Source organism: Penicillium chrysogenum (genome assembly GCF_028827035.1).
Source record: "Penicillium chrysogenum strain IBT 35668 chromosome Unknown utg000002l_segment0_segment0, whole genome shotgun sequence".
Classification (NCBI taxonomy): domain Eukaryota; kingdom Fungi; phylum Ascomycota; class Eurotiomycetes; order Eurotiales; family Aspergillaceae; genus Penicillium; species Penicillium chrysogenum.
In genome coordinates, this window is record NW_026622750.1 from 4973692 (window position 1) to 4999195 (window position 25504).

Sequence of the window (25504 nt, forward strand, 5' to 3'; positions counted from 1 at the left end):
GAATTCACCATCTTCGCTGCCTCGATGGCAGATATCGAGAAGGCGCTAGCCCCTAAGATCAGAATTGATCCTAAAAAGAAAACTACCTCCGGAATATCATGATTTTCTCGACGTGTTTTCTCAGAAAGAAGCCGACAAGCTCCCACCGCACCGCGGCTACGACCACAAAATACGGCTAAAGGAAGCCACCGAGCCGCCATTCGGCCCGGTGTACGGCATGTCCCGAGACGAGCTCCTCGTTTTACGAGAATACCTGGAGGAAAACTTAGGGAAAGGATTTGTTCGAGCATCACGATCACCCGCCGCCTCTCCAGTTCTGTTTGTTCGAAAACCGGGAGGCGGGCTACGATTCTGTGTGGACTATCCTGCCCTCAACGCGCTCACGGTAAAGAACCGATACCCGATCCCATTGATCCGAGAGACTCTGGATCGGCTGTGTAAAGCTCAGTACTACACCAAACTGGATATCATAGCGGCATTCAATCGCCTTCGCATCGCCAAGGGAGACGAATGGAAGACCGCGTTCCGGACGAGATATGGATTGTTTGAATACCTTGTGATGCCCTTCGGGCTGACGAATGGCCCTGCTTCTTTCCAGCACTATGTGAACGATGCCCTGAAAGGGTACCTTGACATTTTTTGCACGGCATATCTAGACGACATTTTGATCTACAGCAATTCATTGGACGAACACAAGAGGCACGTGAGACAAGTATTACAACGCCTGAAAGAGCATGGGTTACAGGCCGACATTGCAAAGTGCGAATTCCACGTACAGGAAGTGAAATATTTGGGCCTCATTGTGAGTACGGACGGCATCCAGATGGACCCAGCGAAAGTCTCCGCCGTCAAAGAGTGGCCTACCCCACAAAACATCAAGGACATCCAAAGTTTTCTTGGATTTGCGAATTTCTACCGAAGATTCATTAAAGGGTTTGCCGCAAAAGCCAACCCTCTCACCAGATTGACCAAAAAAGATACACCATTCACATGGGACGATAAATGCCAGACTGCGTTCGAAGAGCTCAAAGAAGCGTTCACCTCAGCACCAATTCTACGACATTTTGACCCAGACAAGCCTAGCACTATCGAGTGCGATTCGTCGGATTACGTCAATGCCGGCTGCTTGTCACAGCCTGATCCAGATGGGACCCTGCACCCAGTCGCATTCTTTTCCCGCAAGCTGTCACCGGCGGAATGCAACTATGATATTTACGACAAAGAACTCATGGCCGTTGTACAGTCTTTTGAGGAATGGCGTGCCGAGCTGGAAGGCGCAGATACTCCTGTACAAGTGATCAGTGACCACAAGAACCTCCAACATTTCATGACAACCAAGCGCCTCAGTCGGCGACAAGCGCGATGGAGCGAGTTTCTCTCACGGTTCGACTTCAAACTCGTCTATCGTCCAGGAACACAGGGTGGGAAACCAGATGCTTTGACCAGACGGTCGTCAGATATGCCACAAACGGATGACGACGAGAGGCCACGACATCAGGATCAGACAGTGATCAAGCCGCAAAACATCTCACCCGGAATGCATCCGCTTGCCTTGAAGCAGAATACGTTACACGAAAATCAAGATGATACGCAGCAACCCCTCGATGATTTGATCACCGCTGCTTATACAAAGGATCCAATACCAGCAAAGATACGAGAAACTATGGACACGCACGACCGCCAGCTACCGACAGAGCTGGCTCGACTCAAGATCCCCATCAACGAGATGGTAGAGAAAGATGGAAGGTTATTTGTGAAATACCGAATGTTTGTGCCGGAGGAAGATGAAATACGCCTCCGTCTCCTACGATCGTGCCATGACAATGCCGCTGCGGGGCATCCAGGAAGAGCCAAAACCTACGAACTACTCTCACGAAATTACTACTGGCCCAAGATGGGCCAAACCGTTAAGCGATATGTACGCAATTGCCACACCTGCTCGCGTTCCAAAACGTCACGACTGCCGTACCAGGGGTTTTTGCAACCTCTGGACACACCGAGTGCGAGGTGGGAAGACATAGCAGTCGACTTCATTGTCGAACTGCCAAGAAGTAAAAACGAAACAACGGGCCAGTTTTGCAAGAACATCATGGTCGTGACCGACCGTCTTTCGAAACAACGACACTCCATTGCATGTGGATCTACGAATGCCAAGCACACGGCGCAGCTGTTCTTGCACCACGTATGGAATCACCACGGACTACCAACGACGATTGTATCAGATAGAGGGACACAGTTCACCTCCCGCCTCTGGCAACGGCTTTGCCAGCGGTTAGGGATTTGCGACCAGGTTGTCTACAGCCTACCACCCAGAATCAGATGGCCAATCGGAGAACTCCAACCAAGGGCTAGAGCAGTATCTCCGGGCCTACGTCAACTATTCGCAGGACGATTGGGTCAACTGGTTACCTCTTGCAGAATTTGCAATCAATAATCATCAGTCGGCGACAACAGGAGTGACACCTTTCTACGCCGTGTACGGACAACATCCCCGAATGGGACATGAACCGCCCCAAGGGACACGAAAACTACCCGCGAAGCAACAGATGGATATCAGTACCGCGGACGCCTTCGCGGACGAAATGGCGAGATTGACAGAAATACTACGTTTGGAGATGACCATGGCTCAAGCGCAACACGCTGAGTACGCAAATGAGAACCGAATGCCAGCACCACAGTATCGTGAAGGAGACGAAGTGTGGCTAGAGACAAGGAATTTGAGTATAGAAAGACCAGCCAGAAAACTCTCGGAGAAGTTCATTGGACCATTTCGAGTTGCAGAAGCCATGGGCCCAGTCACGTACCGGTTGGAGCTTCCCCCAGCAATGAGACTTCACGACGTGTTCCACACGAGCTTGCTCCGCCCAGCAGCTTCGGATCCCCTCTCCTAGCCAGAACGAATCTACTCAACCCCGAATCAGATTGAATAAAGATAACACCGAGAGAAGAGAATGGATGATCGAAAAGATATTGGATTCACGCGTCACCAAGAATCGACATGGAAAGAGAAGACTGGAGTACTACGTGAAATGGAAAGGCTACCCTCCTTCGTGGCGACCCCAACAGGACCTGGTCCCAGGGAGTGGCGAACTCTTGTACGAGTTCCACAGCCAGAACCCAGATCGGCCTTCGCCTACTGAATTATGGCGTCGCAGGAGCTCCTAGTTGTTTAGGAGGGGGTAATGTCAGGGATATACATGAAGCATACGGAACGGATGGAGATATGATCTACGCGGGACCCACATGGTGTATATGGGTTCCCCTGAACGCGAGGAAGCTACCTTTCTTTTGCTTCCTCGCGCTACGTCTTGTATCTAGAGTCAACTATAGTTGTTCTTAATATTGATTATTCATCCCGAAACACTATCCACCTCTATGTATATGTGAGACCCTCACATTACGTAGCGCCAACCCCGACAACAGATAACAAAGACAACAAAGACAACAAAGACAACAAAGACAACAAAGACAACAAAGACAACAAAGACAACAAAGACAACAAAGACAACAAAGACAACCACAATCCAAAGACACCATGACGTCCAAGTCCAACAATGAGAATTCTAACGCTCGAGGGGCCGAGGAAGTAGAATGGAGAGGACGGACAAGAAGAGACACCGTGATAGCACGAGAAGCTACCATCGTCGATGATGACGGCTCTGACGACGATGATTACCAGCCCAGCAATGACGATGACAAGACAACACCAGCAGAAAACACGGGCGCGGCCCCGATGATTGATGCGTTTGACTACGTGAGCCCGAATCACCCATTACGCCCTACTCGAGCGATCTGCGTTCTAGACAGAGCGCAACAATTGGCACGACTGCGGCACCACTTCGAGTTTTGGTGGGACGTTCTACTCGCCATGGACAAACAAGCAAAAATGAATACGAATCAAGTTACAGATCAGATAATCCGTGAAGAAGTCATACGTTTAGGCGAAGATAACCGAGAATTGCGACGTGAAAGAGACCGTATGACGGTGCAAAGAGACATGGCAGAGAAGCGAGTCGAGGAACTGACGTCGAAGTTGGACGGAGCATACCGAGAGCGTGATCGAGATCAGTCAATCATTGCGCTGATAAATACGACGAGACAAACAACGCCAGTTCCGGAAAGAAACAACGATAGCCGTGTTCCCCAGCACGAGGCCTCTCTGGAGGACCGAACCGAACCGATACGACGAGGCGGTTCCCACCCACTATACACGACCAGTTCGGGACGTTTCGATAACCCAAAGCTCCCTGATGCACCTGTATTCTCAGGAGATCGCGGCGCGTTTGATAGCTGGAGAGACAAAGTCTACGATAAGCTGAGCAACAGCGCCGCTCAGTACCCAACTGAACAGCAACGGATTGCGTACATTTGTGACGGTTCGTGGGTGCTTGGGTTTTACCACTACGCCATCTGGCCAAAAAGGCACAATGTTTGGTCAGCGACCAAACACCCAAGCTACTATATATGCTCGATCTCTGACAGTTCCCAGGGTCAGTTTTTGAAGCCCTTACGGCCACCAAGGTTGATGGATATTTATGCAGAGCACATCTTCAACCATGACCTGTCTTTACATCAAGCCACTTAGAATACTGCTCCAATGTTGGCCAATATCGGCCGGCTAGTCCGATCAAGCGATGAACATGCTTTGGTTCCAATTAGGAAATTCAATATCTAAATCATCTCCGTAACTCTGCAGTAAGTCCATTCCTTTCCATGACCCTATCGTCGCACCTCTCTAATGCTTATGGACTCCACCTCCCTCATTTTTCGAAAACCATCATAAAATTCTGCGATCGTTCTTATTCGTAATACCTGCTGACTCATTCTCACAGCCCTACTCTAGTAGGCAGTTGGAACCGCCACTTTGACTGTGTTGTAGGCTCGGTGCACGTTCTCTGCTAGTGACCATGTAAGTCACGTACGACAAAACGCACAAAGGACACGATGACCAGTAAGATCCGAAAGCGGCCTGGCCAACGGATCCATAATACATAATCTTGTAATATGGAATGTGGCCCCTGTCAAAAAAACTCGAAAGATGTCTGAAAGCCGTGGACGCGGCTGGCAATCCAACCCCCTAAGGAGAGCACGATCATGCCCACGATAATTTGAATGCAACCCTAGTAAAGCCGAGCGATGCAGTTCTCTTTCAGCCACTTCGGGACGACTACAAGGATCAACCCAAAGATGGGAAACAGGGCTGAAACCAGGGCCGCAATCACCATGCCGTCGACGACGTTGTCCGTGAGGTTTTGGAATGTGACGTCAAAAATAGAGTCGCTCGGCGTCACGAGGTTGGATTTTGCACGGTCTCGTAGGTCGACCGCAAAGTATACAATGGCCGAAGTGAGACTGGCAAGGGCCAGCTAGGTGATGGTAAGGAAATGAATGACGAGACGCATCCGAATCGTGGCTGCGGCAGTACCCAAAGGCATTTGTGTCCTCAAACCAGAATCACAGATTGTAAGAGGGTGACGCCTGGCAGGTCTAGGCCAATGGAGGAGTTGAGCAAAGTAAAGAGTGGGAGGGAGACATATGAAGCAGGTCATTATCTCCGGGTACTGTGAAGATTATGTGTGCTATGTTATTTTCACGCAAATCCTGCCTTTGCAAAAAATAGCTCAGGTGATACTGAACTGCGCCAGATGCCTTTTGATTACCTGTTGTCTTAGTGGCATTCCACAGAGGCTGTTACTAGATAAGTATGTTTCAAGTTGAAGCACCGTTTTTACCTTAAATGCTGACAGCCTCTTGAGAAGCGTCTGATCTTTGGGAGTGAAGCAGCTCAAGCAGCTCCCGAAGTCACGTCGTTTGTTCCCAGGATTTACTGTCCTATAAATTGGCGCGAGTATATTATCAACAGTCTTAACGACGTATGTTCACAAGTTGGACGAATAGTGGCCACAGGAAGATTTCTGATACCGACGTAGTTCGTCTTGGCCGGTTTGCGATACTCACTTCTCTGTATTTGAGGAAACTACGCTTTGCTGTTGATTGAAAAAAATACCCATCAGCTCCCAGAAACATAGTCACCTATTTTCTGTCTCTTGTGTTGAGCTTATGTCTAACAGACAACGTAGGAAGCATTTCTAAGCCATGGGAATACCATCACTGTTCGGTGAGCCAACAAGCCGGATTAGGAAACGAATTTAAAGTGGGAAATTTAACCAAGTCCCGCAACTGGCAAGGAAGCCAACTTGGCCCAGATAGATATCTTCTATGAGCGGAACACAAGCATGCTGCTGGTGTTCAATGGTATTTTTAAATCCAACGTTGACGTCAACGTTGATTCAGCTTTCTGACACCATTCACCACCCGTACATCGCCAATGGTGCTGGAAGAGGAACACTCAAAAAATACTATCATATCGGCACATTACGAGCAGGTTATGATCAAAGGACTTAGAGGCTCTAGAAATTTTGGAAGCACAAAAAGAAATACCCTCGGCCAGTTGGAACTTTATCGTGGCTGCGCAGCGCGGCTGAATCATGGCCCTCTAACGATCCTTGAGGCGTCAAAAACGCAATTCTCTTCAATACGTCCCTAACAACGGCTAACTACGATCTGGGTGCCATGTTGCTCCTGAGAATATGCTTTAAATCAATTGACGGCTCGGGAATCATGTGGAGACGGCAACTGGATTAAAACATAACATCCTTGATTCGCTCGTTGGTACATGTAACGCTATTGTGACCAAATATTGACATCCATATATCCTTTGTGTAGCAACAGTGGAATGACTTCTGAAATTGCGTCTATGTTGCCAGTCAGATAGGCTTCACATTGCAACGCACGTCCAGGAATGTTTAGCTGCATGCTTTAAAGTAGCCAAGTCTTCTTGCTGCCCTGTTGAAGGTATAACTTATGGACCCCTAAAAAGGGTCTGTCAGTAGTAGTTCATTAATTTTGTATGATAAAACCGCTCACTCGGGTGTTCGAATAGCACAACACCTTCGTTAGGGAGAAAGTCCACATCTTCAGCAATTTCGCACTGCAGATCCCGGGTTCGGCCATATTGATCCTCAAATGTGAGGCGAACGCTTTCTACCTCTCCTGTAAAACATTTTCCAAGGTAATCTGTCTCATCATCCCCCAGATAAAAATGGCTAATCGGCATCACCGTGGAGATGACATTGTTGTTAAACCTAGATCTGGGCATGGCAGAATGCTATGATTTATCCAAAAATATTCAGAAGCACGAGAAGGAGAACGTCCACTGGAAATGAACATGGATTAGCTTCGAGTATGTGGAGCAGAATCCTGATTTTATAAGAAATGTAAAACCATCAGACTTTCATCGTGCGTCTGAAAGCCCGCCCACATCGAGTGGACCTCTAATAACCAGCAGACCAGTTCCCTAAGCAAGCTCGAGTTTGGCGTGGGCGTCTTACCGCCATCAAAGAGTTCCGGCCGAGCGTGGCGGTAACTCGGAGTTGGCTCAGCTTTTATGGTTTCTCGACGATATTAGTTCCAGATCGGCGGTTGGTCTGGTCTCAAACTCTGGAAAAATGAGCCTTGACACGCCTGAAATATAATTTACAAATGCAGGGACTAAGGTAAGGATATTCGGGCGACAGCAGCTCTTCGAATCCCATGTATTGTATCTCTGCATCTCAGGGACTTTTGTGTGGGGACGACCTGCTTTGTAGAACACTCGACCCCTACTGCGAGTCTGAAACTCAAAGATGTTCTCACAAGATGGGATCGCAGCCATCAACAAAAATTCTGCTCAACTTACGTACAGTACAGTTGTCTCGATTACGATCGCACAAAGGCATGTCAAACTTTGGCAGATGATCGCCTTTGCTAGACGAATTCCACTATTGGGAGGTACGCATTTACGCGCATTGAATGGGCTCTTGGCATCCTTGCTCCCTGCTGCGCGGAGGATCACATGAACGACCCATTCGTATTTGTTTCTCGCATTTTGAATTGGCTGCAAGGCCGACCTGCTGTCGCACAATATCGTCGCCCATTTTTTTTGTCTACTGGTGTCTAGTACACGCAGAGAGACAAAGAGTGAGTGTCTGGGGGTAAACTATTTTCAAAATTCTACCGTAATTGATGGGGGCCATGGAGAAATATCAGGGAATTAGAGTTGCGGGGTCAGTAAGTCAGCTTGCTTCTTGGTATCATCTGATTGGGAGACAAACGGCTCCACAATCCTCACTAATGAGGAATGATGCTTTCGTAGCAACGGCTTAGATGCCCCATTGGGGCCATTTCCATGCTCAGCCGACAAATGCGTTACATAACAACAGCGTCGTGCTTCTTTTCTAAGGCCATCACTTTCTGCTTAACGTCATCATCTGGGGCAGTTCGGCAAGCGGGCTTTGAGAAGATTGTACATTACGCTTTGTCCGGACGGCCAAATATTTTCTAGCACCATGTAGGTTACCGTAATGTGCTAATTATCTCATAACTCCTTTAAGGGATCTTGGCAAAAGCAGATTGAGCCAGATCCTAACAGATCGGGTATAGTGCATTTTCAGTAGTATATTTTCGGCAATTGGTCATTCTAGTTTCACGGTAAGTGTATGCATTCCTGCCTGAACATAGCTTGGTCTGGCCACTTGCTGCCGAGCCGACATATCATAAAAGTTAGGGTTATAGGCTTTCCGCTCTTTCTTCCCAGCAGCCCCTTGCTTTACCCCCATTTGCTTTTGACAGATTCCTTGGGAAGTATTCTTCTGACGACCACAGGACCTCTTCATTCTGATCTAGTCTCCAATGACATGTTGGATTTCAATGGGCGGATTATTGCCGTATGCCTTCTATCCTTTCCGCGGCCAAACAAGGAATCATGACTGACCGAAAAAGATCAGCAATGTCGAGAAAATGTTGGCATGATCAAATGTTGACCGTATTACCAAAGCTGATTATATTTCGAGACAGGAAAACAAGAATCCCTATTTCGAAGGCAAATCTTCCTGGCCTCTTCAATACTGAGAAATACAACATCATGAGAGCAATGGACATACTTCAGTCAATAGGAGGCCTTCTTTTGAGCGGATAAGCTGGAATTTGCCAATGAGTAGTAGGGCCCATCAAGTGCGGCTTGCGAGGAATATGGACAACCAACATTCGATCATGAATTTCCCGTCTCGGAATTGAAAAGCCTTGGCATATGTTGACAACCAGCAGTGCCCAGTTCGCAGGTGCGGTAGTGAGTACGCTCGATTTCTAGGCAGAGTGCCGTAGAGCCGTCTGGTGTGCTTGCCCGGCAGTGTGTTGTCGATCTGACGCAGATGGGCGCCGGTGCTCGATTCGTTCCACTCTTTCTTCCATTGAGCGTGGGTCCTTTGCCTGATGTATGCTCTCTCGCGTGACAGCAAAAAGCAGAACGGGTGTGTTTTTCCCAGTATAGCCGCCTCTTTGGCTAGCAAATCGGCAGTGTCTTTCCCGGGTATTTCGCAATGTCCGGCTATAGAATAGTAGAGTGCGAAAACAGTTCACCCCAGACACTCACCCATCCCATCGTTTTTTGGCCCATATCCGAAACGACGCTTGGCCGTATGGGGTTACTGGAAACCAACCTCTATTTGGCGGTATAACATATCAGATTGTAAAGCCCTACGGGTCATTGTAAATTATTCTCACGTAAAATTCTAGGATGGAGCTAGAAGGTGTGACTAAATCTGCCATCTGGCGGATCCACGCCTATGCCCACTTCCATGTTTCTGATACCCCGTCATCTTCGTCAATCATCCCGATCCAATTCAAAATCTGCTCCGACCAACTCCAGATTTCTCCCTTACTCTTGGGTCTTTGCCCGGGCTTCACGTAGGAGAAAAGGGTTTGTTGTTGGTAGCAGTGTGAGCACTACGGTCGAGCGTGACCGCAGAGGACATTCCACTCGCGACATACTTTGCAATCTAACGTGTTACTCTGAAGGGGCTGCACATAAAGCAGCGGATGGACCGTGCGTGGGTGGGAAGGTGATTTAGGCAACAGGGATATGTCATGTGGGGTTGCGGCCAGGCGCTTCCCGTGGAGTCGTGGCCGGCTCAACCAACCGCTTAGGGAGGGCCGCGCTGGCTTTGGCAGTGATGTCCGTTTGAGCAGTGCACCGTCGCGAGTCAATTTTGGATTGGGAGTGCTTTATATGTCTGTCACTTTTCTCTGGTACCCTAGAATGAGATTCTTTCGATTTGCCGTGATGCCCAAAGGCCATGTTTCAGGGGAAACGCAGGAGTACGTAAGAACGGGAATGTTGTGCGACTGGCAACTCCGGAGAAAGATGTGGGCAAAGGTTCGAAGGAAATGGCTGGCCAGCTCTTCCTCGAGCTTCTGAGGATTGTCATTTGCGTTTCAATCAATGAATATTTAGTACTAAATATTAGCTTAAGCCTTCATCATATGCTCATTTATGTACCAGCCTCGCACTGAACTTCGAGGGGAAATACTATGGTCGGTCGCCGCGATGGTAAGGAGTCGCATACGGCTGCAACTTACGTAACCCAAGCCGCTCGAGCCGCCCGGTTACCGTATAAGTAGTCTAACTGGCGGGTAGATACCCCGCCAATGAACGGCGGGCAGAGAGAGAGACGGAAATTTTGTGCCTTTCGACTCGCAACATCGGGGTCATTGCTCCCTATCTCAGACTAAAATTCGTTCGCGACCTTGGGCAGATTGAAAGCGCAAAAGTCGATGAAAATGGGAGTGGGTCGCCGTGTCTGGATCAAACGCTCGACAGGTTCCGCTACCTCGGTATCATGCTTGGATAATGCAGTTAGTTGTAGATGAGCTGCGTGACTTGGTGGTCTTGAAGTTTGCAAACTCGCTAGGGAGAAGGTTTGATTCCCCGGATATAGTGATAACAATCACTCCTCGGGTGGGTACAGACGTACAAGCCTTCCCAGAGCGCCGTCTCAGCCCGAACGAAGTCTTGTCATCGGTGCTTGACACATATTACCCTGGCGGTCAAACCATACAGGAAGCACTGGTTGCCGATGTGTTGACGTCTCGAATAGCTGAGTTGTCGACTCGTCGACCAGGTTGCTGTGATTGCTATATGAGGCCAGACAAATATAGTAGCTACCTTTTTCGGACATCGGCGCCAGCCCCAGGCATGACCATCTCAGAAACCGATGCTGATTCGTCGTCGAACTCAATATTAACCACTGCGGAGACTTCTTCGCTGTCGTCATATGGGATTGGCGGAGGGCGGCGTAGGGATGATTCGCCAGGGGTGCTTAGAGAGGCGTATAACTTGGGAGGTGGGTGGATCACTATATTTGTCATTCACTGCAGGCATCATGACTGTCGTCCATAGAATCTCGTACATCTACCCAAAGCCGAAGACCGCTCGCTGTTTCGATTCCGACAGAGCCAACGTCACTTCCTCAAGCAGCAGAAGTTGCATTGTCGGGTTCTCACCCCGGAAGAAACAAGGATTCATCTCCACCTCCAGCTTTCGGTAGCCTCATCGAGGGGTCTGTGCCACCCATAAATGTTCTCATCGTCGAAGACAACGTCATCAACCGACACTTGTTAGAGGCGTTTATGAAACGGCTTAACGTACGTTGGATGAGCGTGGCAGACGGTGCAGAGGCAGTGCGGAACTGGCGACATGGCGGGTTCCATTTGGTACTGATGGATATACAATTGCCGATCATGAGTGGGTTGGACGCCACAAGAGAAATTCGACGACTGGAGCGGCTGAATGGAATCGGTGTCTTCTCAAGGACCCTTTCTGATTACTCCAATAATTCAGGCACCAATCCTACATTGCTACCAAGCATGAAGCCGAAGCATTCCATAAGTGAGGAGGATGTTCTAGCCAACCGCTCTATGTTTCACAGCCCAGTGGTTATCGTCGCGTTGACAGCTAGCAGCTTGCAAAATGACCGTCAGGAGGCACTAACTGCTGGTTGTAACGATTTCTTAACCAAGGTTTGATTTGCTGCCTCTTGCCTGCTAGTTGAACATTAACTAACTCCGTAAAAAGCCCGTGAGGTTCCCTTGGCTTCAGCAGAAGGTGACTGAATGGGGCTGCATGCAGGCACTGATCGATATTGAAGGCTGGCGAAAATGGCGCGGGTTCGTGACATCGTCCCCGATAGGTGATGTGAGGTCTAGAATCCACCACGTACAAGTTCCAAACCATTTAGGAATCGCAAGAAAATTGTATCTTAATGAAATATATATATACAAATAGCTATTTTGCAGGTTACATATATACATATTTTTTCATTACCCTGTTCGCTGCCTTCTGCTGCCTGGGCCATTTGAGGACCGGCTCTGGATTGGTCCCGTACCAAATTCTTTATCAAATGTAGCTCCGACGGGTTTTCTCGGCGCCAGATTGTGCAGAAACTACAACAGTTCTCAGATGGTGGTGCTGGCTGGTACATTCGTTGTCACGAATGGAGGGGCAGTGGGGTTGATTGTATACGGATGTCGTGTAAGGTACGGTATTCTACGTACCGTAAAACAGTGTTATGGAATTAGCAAGATGAAAAAACACTGGAATGAGTTCCTTGCAGACAATGATAACATATGGAAAGCCGCTAAATATCCGAAGTCGGGAGAGGATGCAGCTTTTGGGAAGGTCCCGCAGCTCCACAGAGCAGATGGAACTACCACCACGGATCATAAGGAGCAAGCAGAAGAATTGCTGGCCAAATTCTTCCTGCCCCTGCCGGACAACATTGACGATGAAGGGACTAGACCACAAAGAGCGCCAGTAGAGATGCCTGCCATCATCATGGAGGAGGTAGAACGGCAGCTATTGGCGGCGAAATTGGAAGGCGCCTGGCGAAGACGGTCTACCGGCGATAGTCTGGAATATTACGTGGCCCACGGTCAAGCACAGAGTCCTTGGTCTATTCCAGGCGTCGCCGGAAGAAGGCACATTGCCAGGACAGTGGAGACACGCGAAGATCATACCGCTCAAAAAGCCGAATAAAGAAAACTACACCATTGCAAATGCATGGAGGCCGATTTCACTTCTAGCGACATTGGGCAAAATCCTGGAATCAGTGGTCGCAGAAAGGTCTCACAGGCGGTGGAGACCCACGGCTTGCTCCCGACCAGCCACTTCGTAGCCCGAAAGCAGCGGTCAGCGGAGGAAGCACTCTTGCTCTTGCAAGAGCAAATCTACACGGCGTGGCGTGTCCGACGGGTGTTGAGCTTGATCGGCTTCGATGTCAAAGGAGCCTACAATGGGGCCTGCAAAGAACGACTGCTCCAGAGGATGAAAGTGGGGCATACCAAAGGATCTGCTCCGGTGGGTTGAGGCGTTCTGTTCGGAACGAACGGCGGCCATCCAGATCAACGGGCAAGTGTCTGAGACCCAGAGCCTCACACAGGCTGGGCTGCCTCAGGGCTCACCCCTGTCCCCGATCCTATTCCTCTTTTTTAGCGCAGACCTCGTACAACGACCGATCGACAGCCAGGGAGAAGCGATTGCCTTCGTGGATGACTCTACCGCGTGGTTGACCGGGCCAACTGCGCAGAGTAACCGGGAAGGCATTGAAACTTATATCAATGAAGCGCTCGACTGGGAAAGGAGGAGCGGAGCGACTTTCGAAGCGGAGAAAACAGCCATCATTCACTTCGCCCCCAAGGCTTACAAATTGGACAGGGTGCCTTTTATGAGCAAGGGACAAACCGTTGAGCCCAAAGACCATGTCAAGATCCTGGGCGTCCTGATGGACACCAGACTCAAATACAAGGAACATATCGCGAGGGCAGCGTCCAAGGGCATAGAGGCGGCGATGGAGCTTCGACGACTTCGAGGTCTATCCCCAGCAACGGCGCGGCAGCTATTCACATTGACGGAGGCTCCGGTGGTGGACTACTCCTCCAATGTCTGGATGCACGCTTTCAAGGATAAGGCCATCGGACCGACCAACCGCGTCCAAAGGGTAGGAGCGCAAGCGATCGTGGGGACATTCCTCACAGTTGCGACCAGCGTAGCGGAGGCGGAGGCCCACATTGCCACTGCACAACACCGGTTCTGGGGCACAACACCGGTTCTGGGGACGGGCCGTGAAGATGTGGACGGACAGACACACAGAAATCAATCATCTCCGCAGGAATACAGCGCGGATCAAGAAATTCAGAAGATACCACCGTTCGCCGTTGTATCAAGTAGCAGACGCGCTGAAGAATATCGAGATGGAGACACTGGAGACCATCAACCCATTTACATTCTCCCATGGGAGGAAGGGTGCAGACCCATATCCATGAAATCCCAGCGGCACGGACCGAAGCGGGCGGAGTCATGCAGGTTGCGGTAAGCAGTTCGGCACGGAACGAGTTGGTAGGATTTGGGGGAGTGATCGAGAAGCAGCCACCCCGTTATCGAAAACTGAAACTGAAGACCTTCTCGGTCACACTGGGCGCAAGAGCAGAGCAGAATGCATACTCCGGGGAACTGGCAGCGATGGCACATGCATTGAGCACACTACCAGGTCTGAAACAATATAGGATCTCGCTGCTCACGAGCAACAAAGCGGCGGCTCTCACGCTGAGGAACCCTCGACAACAGGGTGTGTGTCCATGGGAGTGCTGCATCCACTCGTTTGGCGTGTCTCCCGACGTTCTCTGGCAAGCCCTTGCTGGAGTCCGCTTGGGGCCGTGCGATATTCAGTGTGGTTGGCTTCATTCGGGGGACCTGTGCTTGTCGGCTGGCATCCTCGTGGGTCGCGGCCCTGGCCTGCTCTTTCGCCAGGCCCAACAGTCGGTTGTCTTCGCTGGCAGGAATCCAAAGGATACTGATTTGGTTTCCGTGTCTCCGTAGTCTCCTGCTCAGCTTGTATATTTTTATAAAATTATAAGATTGCATGTGACTGAAGTGCTTATTAGTAAGCGACCCATGAGCCCATTAAATGTCACGGGGCGAATCCATGGGCCTCATGGCCCGCGCACTTGCCGCAGGCCTCGGAGTTTGGGCACCGGTCTTACCTATGATTGTACTGTTGACTTTGCGGCAACGCAGCGGTCGCTGTCGCTCATAGAACCTGTCCGAGAACGCTGCTTCTCCACGGACGTGGACAATGCGACGGCTGAGCAGAGCCTGTACATCTGCCTCTGTGGTAAGGTAAATGGCCATGTATCCATAACGTTTCTTTCCACTTAGCCAGATGATCATTCTGATCTAGTATGATATACAGCAGTGGCTTATTTCGCTAGGGGTTTACATAGTTATTGTAGGTACCAAACAAGTTGATACATAGTCAAAAATCAAAAGCTCGACAGTAAAGCGGTGAGGAAAGTGGTCCGCGAATGTCTAAAAAATCAGGCAAGCGGTTGTTGTGTCCGTAACAATGTCCTAAACATATAATTGCACCAAAAACGCCGTGGCAGAGCCGAAGTACAGAGGCTCCCTATATCCCTGTAGCCCGTTGCCATCCCCAAGCAACATTAATATATGTTTAAGGATAGCTGCTGATCTGATGTGTAACCGCCTGGCGGGCGGGATTTCTGTGACGGTCGGCGTTTTGACAAGCACCAGACGCATTTGGTAATAATCCCCATAATGGGGGAAAGTGCCGCCCAATAGCGAGCGGCGCGGCTTAGGTGGCGTTTCTGAAGCCCCGCTAGTCATTTCGTGACGGTCAGCACCTTGCCACCTTACTGTTCAGAAACTCATGCGCTCGACCGGGAGTTCCACCACTAATTTTCATAACCTGCCATTCCTGGAAGGTCCCTGTCCAGTGTAGTTGGGTCAAAATGTCTCTGAGCGATGAGATGCACCGCATCAGCATTGACGAGGACAATGGCACGTTTGATCGCTCAATTGCGGTTATCCCCGGTTCGAGCAATGAGCCGGAGACCCGGCAAATTGATCCTGCGCCAGGAAGGCATCGACAAGACGGCTGCCCAGCTTTGACGGATGATTTGTCGGTTATCACGTGTCCGCGCCGCGCCGATGACAACCTGAGCCGACTATACCGTTGCACTCCTACACCGACCATCGTCCTCGATGGCTCACTTCGGGTAATCGAGGTCTCCGAGAGTCATCTGACCTGCTTTCAACTGACTCGGGCGCAACTCATCCATACGAGCGTGTACAATCTGGAACCTCATACAGTTCCAGTACCAGATACTGCAATATTGAGTGGTGCACTGGTTGCCGCGCTCGAGACGCAGGCAGTCCAGGTGCTTCACGACATCCACGTTCTTGAAAGCAATGCCTGCTTTTCTCTGCGAGTGACACCAGTGTTTGAAGATAAAGTCCTCCTCTACGTCCTCCTTGAAGCACAAGACCCTATTATGGCACAAGCTGCATCGGATGTCCTCAGTGAAAAGGCCTATCTCAATGAGACATACCGGATACTGGTCGATAGTGTGAAGGACTATGCCATTTTCATGTTGGATCCGCGGGGGCACATTGCGACGTGGAATTCAGGCGCTGCCATTTTGAAAGGCTACACAGCCAACGAGATTATCGGCAAACACTTTTCGTTTCTATATGGACAGGAGGACCGCGATACCAATAAGCCCGCCAAGGAGCTGGAAATCTGTATGCGGGAAGGTAAAGTAGAGGACGAAGGTTGGCGGTACCGAAATGACGGAACGCGATTTTGGGCCAACGTCATGATAACTGCCATCTATAAGTCCGGTCGTCATGTGGGCTTTGTAAAGGTTACCCGTGATTTGACGGAGCGGAAGGCTGCGGAGGCGCGCTTGATCGATGCATTTGAGGAGACGTCGAAGTTGAAGACCGACTTCTTGGCCAATATGAGCCACGAGATCCGGACACCAATGAATGGGATGTCTTTGGCTTTGAGCATGCTGACGAATACCACTCTGAGCAATGAGCAGGCGGAGTACGCCTCAATAATCGAAGACTCTACCTCCACTCTCTTGCAAGTTATCAATGACGTGCTGGACTACTCTAAACTTTCTTCCGGAGCCTTTACACTGAATGTGAATGTACTCAGTGTCCCTGATGTGGTCAACGCGGTTGTGCGCAACTGCAAGCCGTCGTTAAAACCTGGAGTGATGCTCGAGAACACCATTACCCCTGGTTTTCCACAGACAGTCAAAGGGGACCCGCTGAGATTTCGACAGGTGTTGCAGAATTTGGTCAGCAACGCAGTGAAATTTACTGAAAGGGGATATGTCCGTATTACCACGACTTACTCGGTGGATGTGAAGGATCCTAAATACCTCAACGTCTCCAGTCAGGTGGTGGACTCCGGCATTGGTGTCCCCGAGGATGCGGTCAACACTCTTTTCACCCCATTTACTCAATCTGCGAACTCGGCGGCGAAGTTGTATCAAGGTACAGGTTTGGGGCTCTCAATCTGCAAGAGCCTGGCTGAACTCATGCATGGGTCCGTGGGGTTTCATGCCAATCCAGACGGACAGGGCAGTGTGTTTTGGATGGTAGCCAAAATGATCCGCCCCGATGCGCCTGTGTCTCATAAAGGGCCAACCAATCTTCCGATGATTGAAGAGCCCTCTGACCCGTCCGCCCGCATTCGGGAAATCGCCCCTCATAAACACATTCTGCTCGTTGAGGATAACAAGGTCAACCAAACGATCATGTTGAAGCTGTTGTTCAGTCTCGGCTTTAGGCGTGTTGACCTAGCTTGGGACGGCGCTGAAGCAGTCCAATTAGTGAAGCAGAAGCCATTGGCCTACAATGTGATCCTGATGGATATCAACATGCCAGTTATGGACGGTTTGGCGGCAACCGCACAGATTCGGCAAATGAATATCAACGTACCGATCCTCGCTCTCACTGGGAATGCCTTGAAAGGGGACTCCGAAATTTATATGGCCAAAGGAATGAATGACTACGTTGCTAAACCTTTGCATCGGCAGCAGTTATTGGAATTGCTGTGGAAGTGGGTTGGGACTTGATCTGATACCAGCAGTGCCTCAATTTCATAGAGTGGTTGCTTACAGTGGGCGGCGGGAAATCCAAATCATACTTCGCCTCGAAGGTGCTCCTTCCCTCAAACACAACCTCCGCCCTACTCGTTCCTCCTGCGAAATAATTGCTACGAGGTTATATGCAGGAGGGAGGGCACAGATATCATCCGCCAAGCGGTGGCACAGGAGAAAAGGCATGCTTGGTTACTTATCCAGAGCTGCCAGTGTGTACAAGCTCAGATTCAAATCTTGCTCTGATTGGTGGCTGAACAGACATCCGCCTGGTAACCGTCGACTTTCCTCTTTTGTTGGTGCGAGGAGTGAGAGTCTCAGTCTACGTAGTTGATCGTTACCTACAGCTAAGTTTTTTGCAACTGCGAACCAAATGGTCCGCGCTAGTGGCTAATTGAATTCCCAAACGCTGTCCAATAAATGCTAGTACCTTGGAAATGTTTGCCGATGTCCCATCGGGAGCTCATTGATAACACTAAAACACAGGATGAACCCTGCAAATCAGCGGGAGGACAAAGGGCGAAAAGCATTTGGGACATTGCAGCATGTGACATTGGAGCCAACTAGCAACCAACTGGTGACACGCGCTTCGCACGCTGACGCCCTGAAACTATGAAAATTAGAAGGCAGGGGCAAGAAGTCAGGTAAAACGCCACATTGGTCTGGTACACTAATATTGGAGTGCAAATGCTCATTGACCAATGGAAATTATAGATGTATGACTAATAGCCGCAATATCGTGGAACACAGTAATAATTGAGTCGTTGTTATGATACGGTAAGTCTCCATGGAACCTGTAGAATGTTCCCTAAAACCGGCCCTACATCGGGCCCAGAGGAGACGCAACAATCGTGAATCATTCGCTCGGTTTCCGCTATTAGAAGCCTTGAAAACCATGAACCTGGAGAGACTGCAGGAAATCAAAATGATTGACCCGACCTGCTCTCCATGGCGAAAAGAAGCCTTCTCGGAAATCGAGATTGGATCAGCCGTTTCGACATTTTCACGTATTCACTATCTATTTTAGATAACCCCGACTTCCGTGTCGCACTTTACCTAGTGTACTCAAGCACCACATAAAGACGGGGTAGGCCGTGATGATCGGGTCGTAGACAAGCCAGAGTTCCTATATCTTTGACTTATCAGAATGAGCGGCCGAATTGCAGACAAACAAACAGTTGCATCTGCCAACAGAGTACTGCCAATTTGTTCAACTGCCATTATATCACGCTCTTCCTCCTATCCTCCGCCAACCGACGACATCAACACGCCCTTGGGGCCGAGCAACAAAACCAAAGATTCAAATGAGCAGAACCTCGATTATAACCGTCAGGTCAAGACAGCATCGACTGAAATTTTCAACGATGTTCGAGTGGAATCAACTTCCCAATGCCCAGATCCTTGACTCTCTCCTGCGGACAAAATGGTTTCCCCAAACAGCTCGCCAGACCAGGAAAAAGGAGGAGAACAGCAGCCCTGTGAATTGCCAATCCTTAGTGATAAGGACAAAATGTGAAACTTTCTGATCTGGTCCCTCCCCTGGTAAGTGAAACCATTCGGCTTCAAATGCTTTGGCTGACCATCGTAGCCCTCCCCTTCGCAACACGAAGAAGTAACAAGACATACTTTGGCGACCGAGCCTTTTCAACCCATCTTGAAGGTGCTAGCAGACCTCGAACGCGACGATCCCAAATTTGCATTTCCAGCAGCTCGACTTGTTGGGCTCTATCTACGTCTATGGGAGTCGTGCGTTTCCAAGCACATCGATGTACAAAAAACCGTGGGTCTAGGGATAGCGTCGGGCGAAGCCTAGTCAACAGAGAATGTGCCTAGAGACTCGAATACGGTAGAGATTCCGTACGAGGCTAAAGGGAAAGTCGGAAGCTAGTCCCTGTTGCACGGACAGTATGCTAGGTGATTGTGTCTAGTAGCTGTCTGCGAAACCGACATAGATTTCCCAGGGCCGTTTCAACCCGTGGCAGGAAGAACAAATCCTCTCCTATAGTCTCACTAGATACCCGGTCAAATCGCACAAATCGAAATTCTATCTAGTGCACCTCTTTAGGGAAAAGGAGCACTGGCATTTGGAGGAAAATGTCGCTAGCCCGAGTAGAGTTGGACAGAGGATCTGGACCTGTCCACTTGAATCCGGACAGACTGTCTAGATTGGGGTAGAAAAGGCATTCGATCAAGAACGGCTCTTGAGTTTCGTATTCTGCAGGGTCGTCTTTGCCAATAAGATCCTGCCACAGATCATTGGGATCAGTAGCGAGACAGGGAGGCGGTGTCGATATGCCAGTAGATTCATGCCAGTTAGCGTGAAGGTCGAGATCCAAATCGTAGTCTATTAACATTAGCGCAAACTATCAACAAAGAAACGGGTACAGACCATTGTCGTCCAATCCGTTCATTTCTGCTATATGACTGGCCGTCGAACGCTGTAGGAGAATATGGAAGTGTGTAAAGCAGTGATTTAACGTGGGTCGGGAGGGATGGAAAGCTGGAGACGGAGCAGTTTTTATTCCTCCCTTATTACACAGAATGAGGACAAACCAGGGGAATTTATAACCATATGCTAGGTTATCGAATGCGTTGAATGTATCAACAGCGTGCACCGTTGGCACCCGTCACCAACACAACGAAAGTTTACCGGCAGTATAGGCCTTATCTCTCCTTAGGGAAAACAGAAATAGATAGCGGAAAAACAAATGTCGTTCTTCCTCCCCGTAGACGCTCTACCACATGGACACTTTACCAAGGCTCAGGCTCATCGACAGAGTAGGCTTGAAGATCGCTCGCTTCCAAGGCTGAAACAACGCCATTACAAAGAGCCTGAACCGCTCGTTTGCGCTCCCACAACACTGAAGCTTGTTCATTGCAGAGCTGTAGAAGGATATCGCTATCGCTTGCTAGCAAGTCATTTGACGCTTGAAGCTGTCGCTGCTCCTCCTCGAGTCGTATTTTCTCGGCCGATTTGACGACGTAGCATTGCCATAGGCAAAAGGACAAGTCGAGCAATTCGAGAACTGGTGTAGCGAGGGAGTCATTGAGGTTTACTACTTTCATGAACTCCGCCGTAAGGGTACCTCGTGTTCTCACTGGAACCTATTCAGTATTAGTGGATTTTTTATTTCCTGCCCCGGGGGGGGATGACCGACCTTGGGTTCGATAGTTGTGCCGTTTGAAGCTTGCTGTGGATGGTTTTCCAACTTGGGTTCATCTTCTGGAGCGTGGGATACTCGGCACTGTCTCTTGGCCGGCCGATCAATGGGGGAAGGCGAAGTGGGATGGTCCATTTTGGTCATCAAGATGAATTAGATCAGAAATTATGCTCCAGGGCCATTTATAGCTGACAATTCACGCGAGGCAGCTGTTATTTCTACCAGTGCTTCCTCACCTAGGATCGGCCGCACTCTCGAAAAGCCAGTGAACAGTTAGCTCAACTGTTGATGCTTGATCTCACCAGCTGCTCACCTCGGATTATCCAACGATATACGAAAAGGGGAGAATGGAGTAAACGTTGAAAAATCGTTACCGAACCTATGGAAGGTAGTTTGCAAGTGTAGTTGTGACGCGTTGAATGTTAGACCTCGTTGAAACGTAACCGTGACATTAATTTGACTGCAAAACAGTTGGAACGAAGAAAAACAGATATACTGCGTTTGAGCATAATATCGATACCAATTGACGTTGGTAACCGCGAATCTCGCATTGTGATACGGACCCACCACAATTAGATTTCAATAGCTCTTCTAGGCTACCAATCCTTCTTAGTGACTGCACCAAAAGGTTCGATGAGTGTTATCATATTATTTTGTTTTGAATAGGCCTCCGGGTATTATTGTTATTCCCCAGATCCCGACGATCTCCTCAAAACTGCCGTCCTCCCACGCACCACGTTGACTGTGAGATATGAGGAAAACTTGTTCTTCGAGATTTCAGAGGCTTAAGCGAAAGCTTCATGAATTCAAATATTCTTTCTCAGTATCAGTCGATCAAAGCCTCTCCCAGAGATACCTACCGCCGTTTCTGACTTAGAACGCACACGACGATCAGCCGCCCCATCCCCAGAGACGTCCCCAAATGAAGCTAATAGATCATAAAAATGGGACGAAGGCACCTCGATCAGTTTGGACCCACTACCGCGAACATTCACAAAGCAGACTGAAACTAAACTCTTTTTAGTTCCACAACCTGTCGGGTCGTCGTGCGAGAACAAAGAGCCTTCAGGTGGCCATTCCGTGTGAAACTCGTTCTTGAGGGAAGTTGAGAGATCGCACTGCGTGGACGAGTAACAAACTTTCGTCATTCGTCAATCCCATCGATTGTACTGGATGCATGTAACAACTGCACAATTGAAGCCGCTTGTAGTCTGGAGAATGTCCGGATCCTCGATCTTCACGGCTCGGGCCAACCTAGGGGTATGTCGCTAGTTTGACTTCTTCGCCAGGCGGCCTCTTCCGGCTTTGGGAAAGACACATTGGGGAGAACGGCTGTGGCGACATTGTGGCACATGCTGGTTGGCCATTGATGTACCAATAGAGTCGAATCATGAGGTTCCGAGTGAACCGTGTCATCTTTGGCTTGATCCAACAGATGCAAAAATCGGGTGGCCCACACTTTTGCCCGACAGCGATGACGTCTGCACTCAAAGCAAAGTAACTGCTTTGCAGCCGAGGAAAATTCCTGCGCTAGTGGATACACTAACAGAGGGCCCTGGAGCAGCTGAAAGCACAATACTCCATTTATCCGGGAGTCAAGCGGCACAGTGTTTTGACAATGATTCCCGTCATCTCCCGCCCATATGCACCGCTCACGGTGCAAGGGATTACCCAATACTTGGCCCAATACCCATTGTAGATGAGCAGGATTGCAGGACATGATGAAAAAGTAAATGTATGAGCGTCTCGGGTCAATCCCGATGTTTGCATATAATCAGTTGGAGAAGATATTTTTGTTGAGCTGATATCTGTGATCATGTAGGGCGATTATGATATATATAAGTTTTAGAAAGTATATAATAGGCGTTTCATCTTGCTCTTTCGCCAGTACATGCCCGCGCAGAAGAGGTGTGACTTAGCTAGTTCCCAGCACTCCTCATCTTGTTCCTGAAAAGCGGTTATTATTTCCTGGGAGCTCTAGCCACATTTGTCGGGATCCACGCGAGGCATACACATAAATGGAGATACGATATATGCGGGACTCACATGGCATCTGGGTTCACTGGGATGTATACGCGACTTTTCCCTTACAACTGGGCCCCAACATCCGAGAAACCGGCAAATAATTCATATAGCAGTGTAGCAATAGAGCCCAGGGGACCCACTTTAAGGGCGAACATACCACATGTCGTATCCAGAGCCTTCGGTCTTGAAGCTCATGACCCAACACGCTCTTCGAAATGCCCCTGGGCGACTCGCAGTTTTGCCAGCTATGCCATTCCGCGAATGCATGGTCCAAATGCACGGCCCACTGAATCCAAAGAGTGAACCAGAATGAGACATCCTTCTTGCAACCCACTGATCAGCGGTGTAGCGGTAGATACTGCATTGCAGTGCATTCTTCGACGTTTTGACGGTTTCAAGGGAGTATTTCCACGTCAGCAGCCATGACACGATGTAAGTATAGATCGCATGATGAAGGCATATAAGGCTGGCGAGGGAACGCTGCGGAGATTGCGCAACATCAATACCCATTCGAATCATTTTCTGCCTTTGCCATCAGCCCAATGTCTTCTGTACTTCCTTGGAACCCATTCGCGGTCTGCGGGATCCCTTATGGTGGTCCTGTCTCCTGTTGCGGGATGACAAAGAAAGGCGAGCCGTGCAAAAACTCTGTCAAATTTCAAGACACCAAGATCGGCCATCAAAAGTTGACCACTCTCTCCAGAGAGCCATTTGACTTGTCAACTTTGCAGTCAAAGCTCTGTGATATTGCTAGAGTCTTTCTCTGCGCGAGATGGCACCGTCAACGGCAGGCCGACCAAGTTGGCCAGCGGTGGTATGAAGCAGCCATCCGCAACCAGGCGCGAGTGCCGCATGGATCTAGAGTTGCCGCTCCATCCATTGCGCATCCGGGCCAGCGTCAGATGTCGTCAGTGTCCAGGAGTCGCCCTGCATCAGGCAACACCGACAGGTCACCTCACGCGCTCAGACAAGACCCACCGGTGCCGCTGTCAACCAACCCCGAGCCAGTGCAACCATTCAATCCATTTGTGACTTCCACAATACTGCGGACAAACAGTGTTCCATGGCATGTTTCGCCGGCTCAACCAGCGATCCTGACATCGGTCGCTAACGTCTGGGCTGGCGTCCAAAGCTTGACGCTCAAGGATCTCACCCTGAGCGACGAGTTCGACGACATCCACTGTGTATTTTGTCTGGCCGAGGATGACGACCTTGCAAATGAGAGTGTGATCTTGCGCTGTCAGTGCAAGGCGCTTTCCCACCTGGCCTGCGCGGAAGAGTGGCTGGAAAAACGAAGTACGGGTTTTGAAACGTCATGCTGTGTGTGGTAAGTAGGGCTGGTTCCAGTTATGCAATACCCAAGATGTTGATTAATACAGTCGAAATGAAGGGCCTTTAGACGCCTTGGTTCGCCCAATACGAGTCCAATCGTCGGATGCCGAGACACGTCATATCCACACGGCAACTGAATCATCTGCCGAGAGAGAACTTGCCACTATCAGGAATTCATCACCAAATGACCCGAGTCGGAGTCAGCTGCGACCGCGCTCAGTGGAACCCCATGGGAGATCAGTCGAGCAGAGTGTGGAGAATGGCCCCCGTCGCTCGGCTAGGCTAGGAGCTCATCTACCACGAGGCCCTTCTACGTTTGCACCACCCCGCTGGTCAGCACGACTAAATTCCACTCGAAGGTGATCTTAGTTTACAGCGGAGGTGTGACGGGAATGAGAAATTAGCGAAGCGACTGTCAATCACGCGTGAAGACACGTGACCAGACGCACCGCATTCGGCCCAGCAACATAGAGCATAGCCGTGGTATGGAGTTTTAGAGCAAGTTTAGAAATGATGCAAATGAAGTTCTGAATGTTCGAACTCGCAGAGCATTAAAACTAAAACCACGCTACCTTTTCATCTTTGCAAGTACTAGATGCTAATACACCCCCAAGAACTGTGGGCAGTTTCGCTTAATTTTGGGATATTTTTTAGATCGAAACCATATTCATACCCAACGGTGGTGGCCAAAGAACTGTAGACATGGATTTATCTCAGTGGTGCGTGTCGCGTCAAGACGGAGATTGTTGACAGAAGAAAACACATCTCGGGCCGGCGAACGACTCTGGCAAACTCCTATGCTGGTTAGATTGACTCTGGGAATCAATATGTTGACCCTGGGAAACTCAAAAGCATTTCTAGGAGCTGTATATCCCCTGGGAAATACACCTTAGCTCCTGGGGCTTTTACCAATCTCCAGGGAAATGAAGATCTACCCCTGGGATCTTTGCTCTACGTTCCTGACTGAATACAGACTGGCCCTGGGAACATATTGGTTAGTTCTGGGAGCTGTTGCACTCCTAGGACCATACTTCTGGATCCTAGAGTCAATAGCTTGCCTTCTGAGGTCGCAGAACGCTCTCACAAGACACCCTCACCAGACCTCCGCACAAAACTGAGACATTCGACCACTCCCAGAA

At 49.6% G+C, this 25504-nt stretch overlaps 5 protein-coding genes across 5 annotated transcripts; 4 read left to right on the plus strand and 1 right to left on the minus strand.

The window, feature by feature from the left end:
* Positions 1–3535: 3535 nt before the first annotated feature.
* N7489_005096 (uncharacterized protein) lies at positions 3536–4585 on the plus strand (the record flags this gene model as incomplete). Its single annotated transcript, XM_056710848.1, has 1 exon — positions 3536–4585. One exon carries the CDS (start codon positions 3536–3538, stop codon positions 4583–4585), a length of 1050 nt encoding a protein of 349 aa, XP_056569269.1.
* A 5376-nt stretch (positions 4586–9961) lies between these two features.
* On the minus strand, positions 9962–10174 carry N7489_005097 (uncharacterized protein; the record flags this gene model as incomplete). The annotated part of the gene is made up of 1 exon (XM_056710849.1): positions 9962–10174. One exon carries the CDS (start codon positions 10172–10174, stop codon positions 9962–9964), a length of 213 nt encoding a protein of 70 aa, XP_056569270.1.
* An 897-nt stretch (positions 10175–11071) lies between these two features.
* On the plus strand, positions 11072–12910 carry N7489_005098 (response regulator; the record flags this gene model as incomplete). The annotated part of the gene is made up of 4 exons (XM_056710850.1): positions 11072–11219; positions 11276–11895; positions 11951–12070; positions 12527–12910. 4 exons carry the CDS (start codon positions 11072–11074, stop codon positions 12908–12910), a joined length of 1272 nt encoding a protein of 423 aa, XP_056569271.1.
* Positions 12911–15681: 2771 nt separating this feature from the next.
* On the plus strand, positions 15682–17823 carry N7489_005099 (CheY-like superfamily; the record flags this gene model as incomplete). The annotated part of the gene is made up of 1 exon (XM_056710851.1): positions 15682–17823. One exon carries the CDS (start codon positions 15682–15684, stop codon positions 17821–17823), a length of 2142 nt encoding a protein of 713 aa, XP_056569272.1.
* A 5827-nt stretch (positions 17824–23650) lies between these two features.
* Positions 23651–24695, plus strand: N7489_005100 (uncharacterized protein; the record flags this gene model as incomplete). Its single annotated transcript, XM_056710852.1, has 2 exons — positions 23651–24360; positions 24413–24695. Coding segments are annotated over 2 exons (993 nt in total), but the record flags the coding sequence as incomplete, so codon positions are not given.
* Between the last annotated feature and the right edge of the window lie 809 nt (positions 24696–25504).